Here is a 13,684-nt window from a genome sequence, read left to right on the forward strand (position 1 = left end):
CTTGGCATTCTCTAAACGAGCTTCATGGGGTAGTCACCTGGAATGCATTTCAATAGTTGTGCCTTGTTAAAAGTTAATTTGTAGAATTTATTTCCTTCTTAATTCGTTTGAGCCAATCAGTTGTGTTGTGACAAGGTAGGGGTGGTATACAGAAAATAGCCCTTTTTGTTAAGACCAAGTCCTTATTAAGGCACGAAGAGCTCAAATAAACAAAGAGAAACAACAGTCCATCATTACTTTAAGACATGAAGGTCAGTCAATCCGGAAAATTTGGAGAACTTTGAAAGAGCTCAAGAACTTTGAAATTGCAGTCCAAATAAATGCTTCACAGAGTTCAAGCAACACACATCTCAACATCACCTTTTCAGAGGAGACTGTGAGGCCTTCATAGTCATATTGCTCCAAAGACCACTACTAAAGGATACCAATAATAATAAGAGAAACAGTAGACATTAGAGCAAAGGACATTAGAGCAAAGGACATTAGAACGGCGGAAATCTGTCCTTTGGTCTGATGAGTCCAAATGTGAGATTTTTGGTTCCAACCGCTGTGTCTTTGTGAGAAGCACAGTAGGTGATCCTATTCTCGCTATACACCAAGTCACTTGGCTCTGTCATATCCTCACATGGTCTCTCCTATCATTGCTATGCAGACGACACACAATTAATCTTCTCCTTTCCCCCCTCTGATAACCAGGTGGTGAATCGCATCTCTGCATGTCTGGCAGACATATCAGTGTGGATGACGGATCACCACCTCAAGCTGAACCTCGGCAAGACGGAGCTGCTCTTCCTCCCGGGGAAGGACTGCCCGTTCCATGATCTCGCCATCACGGTTGACAACTCCATTGTGTCCTCCTCCCAGAGTGCTAAGAACCTTGGCGTGATCCTGGACAACACCCTGTCGTTCTCAACTAACATCAAGGCGGTGACCCGTTCCTGTAGGTTCATGCTCTACAACATTCGCAGAGTACGACCCTGCCTCACGCAGGAAGCGGCGCAGGTCCTAATCCAGGCACTTGTCATCTCCCGTCTGGATTACTGCAACTCGCTGTTGGCTGGGCTCCCTGCCTGTGCCATTAAACCCCTACAACTCATCCAGAACGCCGCAGCCCGTCTGGTGTTCAACTTTCCCAAGTTCTCTCACGTCACCCCGCTCCTCCGCTCTCTCCACTGGCTTCCAGTTGAAGCTCGCATCCGCTACAAGACCATGGTGCTTGCCTACGGAGCTGTGAGGGGAACGGCACCTCCGTACCTTCAGGCTCTGATCAGGCCCTACACCCAAACAAGGGCACTGCGTTCATCCACCTCTGGCCTGCTCGCCTCCCTACCTCTGAGGAAGTACAGTTCCCGCTCAGCCCAGTCAAAACTGTTCGCTGCTCTGGCACCCCAATGGTGGAACAAACTCCCTCACGACGCCAGGTCAGCGGAGTCAATCACCACCTTCCGGAGACACCTGAAACCCCACCTCTTTAAGGAATACCTAGGATAGGATAAAGTAATCCTTCTAACCCCCCCCCCCTTAAAAGAGTTAGATGCACTATTGTAAAGTGGTTGTTCCACTGGATATCATAAGGTGAATGCACCAATTTGTAAGTCGCTCTGGATAAGAGCGTCTGCTAAATGACTTAAATGTAAATGTAAATGTAATGTAAATGTGAATGGATGATCTACGCATTTGTGGTTCCCACCGTGAAGCATGGAGGAGGTGGTATGATGGTGTGGGGGTGCTTTGCTGGTGACAATGTCAGTGATTTATTTTAGAATTCAAGGCACACTTAACCAGCATGGCTACCACAGCATTTTTCAGCGATATGCCATCTGGTGTGTGCTTAGTGTGACTATCATTTGTTTTTCAACAGGACAATGACCCAACATAACTCCAGGCTGTGTAAGTGCTATTTGATCAAGAAGGAAAGTGATGGAGTGCTGCATCAGATGACCTGCCCTCCACAATCACCCGACCTCTACCCAATTGAGATGGTTTGGGATGAGTTGGACAGCAGAGTGAAGGAAAAGCAACCAATAAGTGTTCAGCATATGTGGGAACTCCTTCAAGACAGTTGGAAAAGCATTCCAGGTGAAGCTGGTTGAGAGAATGCCAAGACTGTGAAAAACGGTCATGAAGGCAAAGGGTGTCTACTTTGAAGGATCTCAAGTATAAAATATATTTTGATTTGTTTAACACTTGTTTGGTTACTACATGATTCCATATGTGTTATTTCATAGTTCTGATGTCTTCACTATTATTCTACAATGTAGAAAATAGTAAAAAAATTGAAAAACTCTTGAATGAGTAGTTTTGTCCAAACTTTTGACTGGTAATGTATATGTTTACAAAACATATATGGGGGATTGGAAATTGATAGAAGCCACAATCTATCTGCAATATTAAAGCTGATCACGCCCTGAAAAAAGAAATACATAAAAATATGTATTTTTTCAAATCCAATGTATTTCCCACATAGAATCCACAATACGTTGACAAATTACGTTGAAACAATGTTGATTCAACCAGTTTGTGCCGAGTGGGTTACTTCTGATTTCTTCCATGTCTCAGTCAGACACACTCTATAGTGATGGCGGCGGTGGACTGTCCCATCTCCGTAGCCGGATCGCGGGTGTCATGTTGCCGGGCGGATAATAGGACTCGCCTCATTGAGCAAGCTTATTGGATCTTCCTCACAACTATAAGTGGTGCTCTAAATTGAACGCAATCCGTGTTTTTTTCCCCGAGTGCGTTCGTTACATTAGGTGGGAAGAGCTGGATAGCCGAGACAATATTGTGGGCGCTCATGCGTAACCTGTGCTTATAGCTCGCGAGAGATCACATTTCAATCACTCCCGAAACGCTCTCAGGTGGCTCGCGTTCCTGGCTTCTCTGGGGCCTTGCTGAGAACAAATTAGGTAATTAAAAATGACAACCTTTTGCTTTTTGGGCTACAAAACCCAGAGCTGGCGCTAATTGAAGTCTTCAATCACAGAAATCGTGTGAGTATATAGGAAATCAAAGGAGCGGTGGCAGCCAAACTGACCATCATTAAGTAGCTCTATAATGAGCCTGTCTAGATCGGTGAGTTTGTTCTTTCTCTCAAACTATGCCGATCTGAGGTGAGTGCTCAGATCATATTGTTCAACACAGTACAATTCAGTGACTCCACAGTTCTAACTCCACAGTTCACTTGCGTGATGAGTAACCTTGCTTGAGACCTGAACTTGCACTGGCCCCCCAATATCTTGCCCAGGCCTCACCCCAGTTGGCTAATAGTCTTGTAACACGCAGGAGACCTAGATTCAAACCGCTGTCCATCACAGGTAACCATGTGTTTGATGTATTTGATACCATTCCACAAATTCTGCTCAAGCCATTACCACGAGCCGTTCTCCACAATTAAGGTGACACCAACCTCCTGTGACCAACAAAATAAACACGATTCATTCTGAATCAATGACTCGATTCTTACACACCGGGTCTGATTATTTTTGTGTCAATAACTTTAAAGAGAACCTGAATTGAATCAGATCAGAGATTTCCGCCACTATTGACAATCTAATCCCCGCCACCGTGGACGGACGTTCCTGCTATGTGAGAGACCAAGTGTCTCTGGACCGATAAGCGTTTCAAGCGTTCAGTTCTGGGGTGCGATTGTTTGGGAGCTGGCAACCATGTGCTGTAACTGTGGAGTGTAGGAGGGGAGAATGATTCTGTCTCACTAGGTGACTCTATTCTCACCCTGAGAGGAGCAACAATTCTGTATGCCACCGATCGATACACCCCAGTGCCTGGCCTAAGGGAGCCTTTACACTGTGGCTTTGTATGGGGCTTCTCATCCTTAACACCACTGCTGTATGGCTGCTATTGTAGAAGGGACCAATGTATATGGTCGGATAGGATTTTGAAATGTGCAAAACGAGAGCAGGTAGCCGTACTGTATGCTACGCTAGTCTTCATAAGTCTGCTCTGAGATCAGGCCCGGCTGCTACTGTGAGAGGAAAAATATGTCTATGTAGGTTATGTTTTAATGATTCTGATTTGTTGAGCTTTGATCCTTCAGAGAACCAAGGTTACATATATAACTGAACATTTTGGATATGATAGTCAAGGGGAGTGTAGGTATGCTATGCTAGCTAGGTGGCTAACTCTTCGTTCACCACTGCATATGACTGGATAGGTATTATCTACAGTGGACGCTATAGCTACTCACCATTCACCACCACCTCGATGTCAACAAAGTTGATCTCGCCGCGGGCCTCCACTCGCGCTTCGCAGCGGTACACGCCCTCGTCCGCCTTGGTCACCTTGTGGATCTGCAGGTTGTTGTTGGGCAGCACCTGGAACCTGCCTTCACAGGAGAGAGGGCAGAAGATAAATAGAGGGTGGGGGGGAGCGATAGAGATAGAGATATAGGGGGATAGAGCATGAGAAAGAAATAAAGAAAGGTTGAAAGAGAGTTAGAAAGAGACAGGAAATATGGAAAGAAAGATACAAGGAAAACGATAAAAAGGAAAGAGTGAAAGAAAGTCTCATGACTCCAGTCATATACTTGCTATCAAATACTATTTTCATAAACCTTTTCCACTTTTAGCTTTTTAAAATAAAGTTAGAAGTGAGATAAATACTTAAGTAATTAGGTCTGCAGTTCACAAAAATTTCCCATCCTTTATTGTTGTCACTAGCAGATAAGTGAGAACCCTATCTCTCTCTGTCAAGCGCAAACGCATTTATAACCTTGTCCCGTAATTAGCGTGGAATAAAAAAAAACACACTGCTATCTCTACCTTTAATCATTACCGTACGGCAAGGGGAGATAGGCCCTTCCCTTCTACGCACTTTGAAATTCAATTAAAAAACCTGACTACATTCAAAGATTTCAAACAAATCCTTTTCCTAATCAGCCCAGGAAGTCTGTCTATGTGATGGGTGGATGAGGGGGAAAGTGTAGGAGGAGGAAAAGTAATGATTGGGTGACAGAGTATTGGTAAACAAGTCTGAACCTGCAAATTAACTTCTGTCCATCATGAACGAGCCATGAATGTTTCCAATAGTCAAAGATAGATTTCATTTCTTCTCCATTCTTTCTCAGCCACAAGATGTGTTCCAATAATCTAAGATACATTACATTCCCTCTCCTATCCTTCTAGCCCCCGACTGCGTTCTTGTCACGCCCTGATCTGTTTCACCTGTCCTTGTGCTTGTCTCCACCACCCTCCAGGTGTCGCCCATATTCCCCACTTATCCCCTGTTGTCTGTCTGTCTGTGTCAGTCCGTTTGTTTGTTCAAGTCAGCCAGCGTTTTGTCTCAGCTCCTGCTTTTCCCCAGTCTCTCTTTATCCTCGCCCTCCTGGTTTGACTCGTCTGTCCAGACTCTGAGTCTGCCTGCAGTCCTGTGCTCCTACTCTGGATTACCGACCTCTGCCTGACCTGACCCTTGGCCTGCCTGCCGTCCTGTACCTTTGCCCCACTACTCTGGATCGACCCCTGCCTGCCTTGACCTGTCGTTTGCCTGCCCCTGTTGTTGTACTAAACATTGTTACTTCAACACTGTCTGCACTTGGGTCTTACCTGAAACCTGATAGTTCTAATAGTCTAAAACAACTTTCCCTTCTCTTTCTTTCTTTCTTGGCCATAGGATGTGTTCCAATCTAAGACACTGTTCTTTCCTTCTCCTTTCCTCCTTAGTTACAGGATGTGTTCCAATAGTATACAACACTTTGCTTCCTTTCCTTTTAGGAGCAATGATCTGAAAGAACTAATTTAATGAAGAAAAAGTCAAGTAGAGAAATATGGTGGAATCATTTCCTGTGCTGTCACTTATAGTATCAGTGTTCAAGACAGATGGAATATCCCCTTCATATCCCCACATACTGTATGTCAACAACATAAGCACACAAAAAAATAAGTGAAAAAATTATACAAAATAAATCAAGTGAAAATAAATAATAATAATACTATTCTGTTCTTTCACTATTCAGTAGCCATGAAGAAAGGAAGATGTGATTCCCATAGATCACAACAACATGGCAGCGAGCATCAGACCACCGACTGACATTTGCATCCTCCACTCTCCATCTTCTAGGCAGGCTCGTTAACATGTTTTATTGTCCAACAATATGTTTAATGAAATCACATGCTGTGGCTTTTATTGTTAGAACTTGCTATTTTTAGCATCAAACCCCTGACACAATCTGGGGAAAACATTTTTCATAACATTGGTTTGTTTACATCCCAAAAGGCACCCTATTCCCTATATAGTGCACTATGTTTGAACAGGGCCCATAGGGCCATTTGGGACACAACCACATTCTACAGTAAGCGCATTTATTCAACTGATATGTCTCGAAACGGTGTGTGAAGCAATCTGACATATAAACTGAATTAATTTAATGTTAAATATTTTGATGCGCTAGCAAACCGTTAATTGGCTACTGAAATCAATTATAATGTAATTATCAGCTGCTTCATTAAAAGCAGACTGTAAAATACCATCAAAGAGTGTGCCCATCAATTTTTTTTTAAACGTGGATCAAACGTATCCAATGACATGTTCACATGAAAGTTATTTCTATATGGTCTGTAGTGCTCAATAGATTACTTTTCAAGAGTCAAGTTATGTTGCTATTATGGTAGCTACAGTATGCACTTTACAAAGTTAGGCTTTAATTAACCAACTGGTAATTAGGTACTTATTTTAACAAGCAAATAAGGTTCACCAGCACATCAACAGAGGCAGCATGTATCAAATGACCATAAGCAGACTTACTGTAGTGCTCCTCTGTGATCTCCATGCTCTTGAAGCCCTTTTGGTAGAACCAAGAGACCGCGGGTGCCGGCGAGGCGATGACATCACACACCACCTCTGCCGCCTCGCCGTGACGGAACTCCTGGGGGGACCTCACGTCGCGGAACGTCAGCTTCTCTGTCACATAGGAAATGAGGTAACAGGAAGTGAAGTCACATTAGAGACATGTCTTTCCAGGAGAGGTTATGTTACAATATTCACGCAAGTATACCATTTAGAATGCATGGCCAATACATTGCCTCGTTCTAAGTAGTAGGCGAGGGTGGACTTTGGAACAGAGCCCGAGTATGGGAAACCCTGCAGGTGAGTAGAGAGTAAACTCCATTCTATAGCACAAACTGTTTTACATATTGTCTATGGTTCAACACCACTGAGACAACTCTGATTATCTGAGGTCCAAAAAAGTCCCAGAAACATTCCCACAGCATATTGAATGAATCCTCCCACCCCGAAAGTTCTGTTTGTAATCAAATGATTGATTCAACTTCTGCCGGTTTAAAGCTGTGGCACCTGTCTGACAAACCCTGGCAGGTGGTTGATAGATTTCACCTGGGGAAAGCTGACTTGGAACCTGCGTTTCTCTTCTCTTATAAAACACTCCACCACCCTCTCAGAAGCCGTAGTGCTGGCTAGTTCCGTCGACTTATCACACGGCGTATGTGTGTATGGTGTATGGAGAGAAAAACTGAGTGTGCGTGCGTGTGTGTGGCACGTGAAGTGTGTAACACCACCGGGTTATCCACTGTGTGTGGCAAAATTAAAGTGTGCATAAATCACGTGCATGGCCCTATTTATTTCAGGCCCTTCCACTAGATCACTGCAACCTAGTACATTAGCATTTTGCAATGTGATTTATGTCAGGCGGCTCTCCAAAACATGCTTTTTTCTCCTCGCCGCTCTTTAACGTGCCTTGCATCCTACTGACTCTGAATGTGAGATTCAACCCTCCTCATCTGCCGGTTTAATTCCACGGCACGTTTTAGAGCTGTTCGTGTATACATTTTGTTTTTCATTTTCTCATTCCGTCGCTTGGTCTCTCTCTCTCTCATTCCCTCACACCCTCTCTTGTGCTCTGTCAGTCCCTTTAATGCCCTTACCCTCCTCTCTCTCATTCTCTCCCTATCCTTCCCTCACCACCTCACTCTCAAATTCACTCACCCCTCTCTCTCCAGCTTTCTCTCACCCCTCTCTCTCCAGCTTTCTCTCTCTCTCGCCATCCATTTAATTCCCTCACTTCCTCATTCCCTCTCCCTCACACCTCCTCTCTCTCCATCCCCCAGTTCTCTCCCTGGGATTCAAACACATTGTTGTACTTGTTTTCATTTCCCGTATCCTTTGTTGTTACCCTGCTCGACAAGAAAATCAGCAAGAAAAACAAATCCTCTCGTGTAACAGTCTACCGCTCGCTTGACACAGTCAAATTGGTAACACAGTGAGAATTTCTCTTCAGTCATTGCCCACATAGCTGCAAGGGCAACTGTCAAAGTGGGGTGACAAGCCAATTTTCTTGGAGCTCCCTCAGGTGGGACATCGACTGCCTCCACTGTCTCCTATCTGAAGTGGATCTCTGTTGGCCGGTGCTGGAAACTCTATACCTGTCAATTACTCAGCAGTGCAGATAATTATAGTCTTTTATCCGTAAGCTATAATAAAGCTATAATTTGAGTTTGAATATGGATAGCTTTCGTCAGTTTGTGAGTCGTGATGCACGAACAAATACAGTGGGGCAAAAAAGTATTTAGTCAGCCACCAATTGCGCAAGTTCTCCCACTTAAAAAGATGAGAGAGGCCTGTAATTTTCATCGTAGGTACACTTCAAATATGACAGACAAAATGAGGAAAAAAAATCCAGAAAATCACATTGTAGGATTTTTTATGAATTTATTTGCAAATTATGGTGGAAAATAAGTATTTGGTCACCTACAAACAAGCAAGATTTCTGGCTCTCACAGACCTTCTTTAAGAGGCTCCTATGTCCTCCACTCGTTACCTGTATTAATGGCACCTGTTTGAACTTGTTATCAGTATAAAAGACACCTGTCCACAACCTCAAACAGTTACACTCCAAACTCTACTATGGCCAAGACCAAAGAGCTGTCAAAGGACACCAGAAACAAAATTGTAGACCTGCACCAGGCTGGGAAGACTGAATCTGCAATAGGTAAGCAGCTTGGTTTGAAGAAATCAGAGAGCTGGGACCAAAGTAACAAAGCCAACCATCAGTAACACACTACGCCGCCAGGGACTCAAATTCTGCAGTGCCAGACGTGTCCCCCTGCTTAAGCCAGTACATGTCCAGGCCCGTCTGAAGTTTGCTAGAGAGCATTTGGATGATCCAGAAGAAGATTGGGAGAAGGTCATATGGTCAGATGAAACCAAAATAGAACGTTTTGGTAAAAACTCAACTCGTCGTGTTTGGAGGACAAAGAATGCTGAGTTGCATCCAAAGAACACCATACCTACTGTGAAGCATGGGGGTGGAAACATCATGCTTTGGGGCTGTTTTTCTGCAAAGGGACCAGGACGACTGATCCGTGTAAAAGAAAGAATGAATGGGGCCATGTATCGTGAGATTTTGAGTGAAAACCTCCTTCCATCAGCAAGGGCATTGAAGATGAAACGTGGCTGGGTCTTTCAGCATGACAATGATCCCAAACACACCGCCCGGACAACGAAGGAGTGGCTTCGTAAGAAGCATTTCAAGGTCCTGGAGTGGCCTAGCCAGTCTCCAGATCTCAACCCCGTAGAAAATCTTTGGAGGGAGTTGAAAGTCCGTATTGCCCAGCAACAGCCCCAAAACATCGCTGCTCTAGAGGAGATCTGCATGGAGGAATGGGCCAAAATACCAGCAACAGTGTGTGAAAACCTTGTGAAGACTTACAGAAAACGTTTGACTTCTATCATTGCCAACAAAGGGTATATAACAAAGTATTGAGATAAACTTTTGTTATTGACCAAATACTTATTTTCCACCATAATTTGCAAATAAATTCATAAAAAATCCTACAATGTGATTTTCTGGATTTCTTTTCTCATTTTGTCTGTCATAGTTGAAGTGTACGTACCTATGATGAAAATTACAGGCCTCTCTCATCTTTTTAAGTGGGAGAACTTGCACAATTGGTGACTGACTAAATACTTTTTTGCCCCACTGTATAATAATGTCAAGATGTGTGCACGTGTGTGTGCGGAACATCACGACTCACAAATGGTCATGTACAGCACATTTAAAGCGGCTTCCATTTTTCATAACATGTGGTGTTAATCACAAGAAGATCATGTTCGGTATCGCCTCAGATGGGTGCTGGGTACTTTACACGCCTGCTCAAGCCCTTCAGGTGACTATCTCCCTGTTACTTCTCATACTTACTGAACACACAGAGCTGAACGGTGGCTGACTGACGTTGTCATGGATACGGCTGCCAAGCTGTGGTGCGTGAGAGAGGAGGTCAGAGGAGGTAGGGGGACTTGTGGAGCGGGTGCGAAAGGTAAGCACACTCCAGAGGGGTGTGTGTGGGTGCGTGCGCACGCCTGTGTGCATATGTACACACACACACAGTACACACACCACACCAGTGATCCAAATCAAGCGTCTGCCAGATGGCTACCAGCGGCAGAACTCCTCCGTGTATCACGTCCCATTAACGGCCACAGAAGATTCCCTCTCCCATACGATTAGAGCCTGCCTCCGTCGCCGACACACATGCAGTACTATCCATCACACACACCGCCAGACCCAGCGAACATTCATTACACTCTTTAATGGGCAAGTGGGTACGGCGGTGCAATGGAATGTAAATATGGTGTATCTTTATGATCTAACAGAGGAGACGGCGATGCGTTCAACTCATGTCTTTGTATGTCTGAAGGACCGCTACAGAGGCTGGAATGGATACAGAGGGAATGCAGAGAGTGTGGTGTGTGTGTTCTTCTCTGTTACATATGCATGTAAGTGACACTCACGGTACATCTCCAGCACCATGGTGGCCTCCTGCGTCTGTCCCTGGGCGTCGGTGGTCTGGCAGCGATAGATGCCCGCGTCCTCCACTACAGCGTTGTAGATGGTCAGCCTGGAGCTGTCCTCACCGGTGTGCAGGGCCACACGCTGGGACGACACAATGCGCTCCCCCTGGGGGTTAAACCACTCCAACTTCACCGGCTCGCCGATCACTGGGGAGGGGGAGAGAGAACATATAGGTAACATTAAGGAACTGTATAAAGAACCAAGCCAAGCCGTAGACTCTAGAGCAGTATTTCCCAAACCTCCCCTTGAGTACCCCACCATTAGTTCCACTTATATATTCATAAGCACACCTGAAATAAATGGTAGCCTAATCAGCTCTTTTTCAACATGGGAAAGTTATGCTTCTTTGAAATTTGATAAACGTGTTATCCCACTTCGGAGACAAGTAGCAGAAAATGGAGTTGAATGATTTTCACACTTTCTAGAGCATTGGTGCCCAGGGCGTCGATCGCATTCGACGGCGAACTTCTTTCTAGTAGACCGCATAAACCTTTTCAAAATATATTTTTGCAATTCACAGCGTTACCATCGAGCCTGCTTAAAAATAATAAGGTCCACAGTTCTGAAGCACCGTAAGCTTTGCTCACAGGTTAGCTTCTTTCTTGAATATTATCGCACAGCCAAAATAAAATAAATAAAAACTGCTTGATTTACATAAAATTGGACCAACTATAGTTGCTACATTTGTTTTCCAAACTGTCGCTACCATAGCAACCATCTGCAGTTAGTACGTTTCCATTTCCACGCTAGTGAGACCTACAACAGACCTGTAACAGAATATTATTTGTTGTTCCAGTGCTATTAGTTTTGTTACATTTTTTTTATGAAGTTGCAGTTACGTTTTTAATATGAGTGCTGGACCAAGCAGCAAGAAACCGAAAATATACCAATTTCACAGTGAGTGGAAGGAAGATTATTTTTTCACCACAACAAATTCAAAATGTGTGTGTCTGATCTGCCATTCAAACATTGCTAAGAAGGGAAATGTCAAGAGGCATTTCAAAACTGTTCACAGGAAATATGAAAGTGACTTTCCAGCTAAAAGTGAACTACAGAAGAGAAAAGTAAAAGAGTTGAAGTCACAACTAGCTGCCCAAAAATCGATATTTTACAAAGCCAAGCTCAAAATCAAAGGCAGCCACGATTGCATCATATCGGGTGAGTCGCATACTAGCAAAGCACAAGAAACTGTTCCAGGATGGAGAAATGGTAAAAGAGGCCTTATTAGAGACAGCAGAATCATTGTTTGATGATTTCAAAAGTAAATCAGAAATCATTTCCACTATTAAGAATGTTCAGCTATCCAGGAATATGTTTTTGTTTCAGTCTCCTCCATCTCCTCTAACCGAAGCTAATTGTATGGCTTTTTTCTATAAATAATGTAAAATGAACAGCCATACAGAAAGACTCATGTAAAGGTGAAATTACAGAGGAGGAACTTCTTGATACAGTTAAAGCCTTTAAGTCCTGTTTTGATATACTCAGAGGACCGTTAAAAGCATGTTTTAACCACTCCTATGTAAATGGTAGATTATCAGACAATCAACAAGAAGGTCTGATTTCATTATTACTGAAACAGGATACAAATGGGAAATATAAAGACCCAGTCCGTAAAAGAAATGTGTGTAGTGTTGTGATGCAAATATTCTAGCAAAATGTATAGCACATAGAATTAAAAAGGTATTGTCAGACATTATTCATTCTAAAACAGACAGGTTTTTTACATGGGCGATACATTGGAGATAATATGAGGCAAGTACTGGAAACAACAGAACGATATAAAAAAAACTGGGAAACCAGGCCTGCTATTCATAGCGTACATAGAAAAGGCTTTTGATAAAGTACAACTGGAGTTTATATATTAATGCCTCGAACATTTCAATTTTGGAGAATCTCTTATAAAATGGGTTAAAATAATGTATAGTAACCCTAGGTGTAAAATAACAATAATGGCTACATCTCAGAAAGTGTTAAACTGTCCACTATCGGCATATCTACAGTTCAAGTCGAAAGTTTACACACACTTAGGTTGGAGTCATTAAAACTCGTTTTTCAACCACTCCACAAATTTCTTGTTACAAAACTATAGTTTTGGCAAGTCGGTTAGGACATCTACTTTGTGCGTGACGGAAGTAATTTCTCCAACAATTGTTTACAGATTATTTGTCACGGCCGTCAACAGAAGTAGACCAAGGTGCAGCGTTGTGAGCGTACATAATCCTTTATTTATTATGATGCCGACAAAAACAATAAACAATCCAAAACAACCGTGAAGCTAAAGGGCTATGTGCCACAAACAAAATTAACTACCCACACTGAAAGGCGGGAAAAAGGGCTACCTAAGTATGGTTCCCAATCAGAGACAACGATAGACAGCTGTCCCTGATTGAGAACCATACCCGGCCAAAACATAGAAATAAAGAAACATAGAAAACGAAACATAGAATGCCCACCCCAAATCACACCTTGACCAAAACAAATAGAGACATAAAAAGGCTCTCTAAGGTCAGGGCGTGACAGTACCCTCCTCACAAAGGTGCGGACCCCGGCCGCAAAACCTGAGGGTAGGGTCTGGGTGGGCATCTATCCGCGGTGGCGGCTCAGGTGCGGGACGCAGCCTCGTTGCGGGCCCCAGACTGGGGACCTTCGCTGCGGGCCCCGGGCTGGGGACCCTCGCTGCGGGCCCCGGACTGGGGACCCTCGCTGCGGGCCCCGGACTGGGCACCCTCGTTGCGGGCCCCGGACTGGGGACCGTCGCTGGAGGCTCCGGACTGGGGAACGTCGCTGGTAGCTCCGGACTGGAGACCGTCTCTGGAGGCTCCGGACTGGAGGCCGTCGCGGGAGGCTTCGTGCCATGAATCA

At 44.1% G+C, this 13,684-nt stretch overlaps 1 protein-coding gene across 3 annotated transcripts in view; it reads right to left on the reverse strand.

The window, feature by feature from the left end:
- The window catches only part of LOC139566187 (neural cell adhesion molecule 2-like), a 395,977-nt gene that overhangs the window by 81,154 nt on the left and 301,139 nt on the right, over window positions 1–13,684 (reverse strand). For all 3 annotated transcript variants that reach the window (XM_071387198.1, XM_071387197.1, XM_071387199.1), the window contains exons 3-5: window positions 10,762–10,968; window positions 6,760–6,915; window positions 4,205–4,342 (exon numbers count right to left, since the gene is read on the reverse strand). In XM_071387198.1, coding sequence (XP_071243299.1) covers window positions 4,205–4,342; window positions 6,760–6,915; window positions 10,762–10,968 — 501 coding nt within the window. The remainder of the gene's footprint in view (window positions 1–4,204; window positions 4,343–6,759; window positions 6,916–10,761; window positions 10,969–13,684) is intronic.

Source organism: Salvelinus alpinus, chromosome 38, assembly GCF_045679555.1.
Source record: "Salvelinus alpinus chromosome 38, SLU_Salpinus.1, whole genome shotgun sequence".
Taxonomy (NCBI): Eukaryota; Metazoa; Chordata; class Actinopteri; order Salmoniformes; family Salmonidae; genus Salvelinus; species Salvelinus alpinus.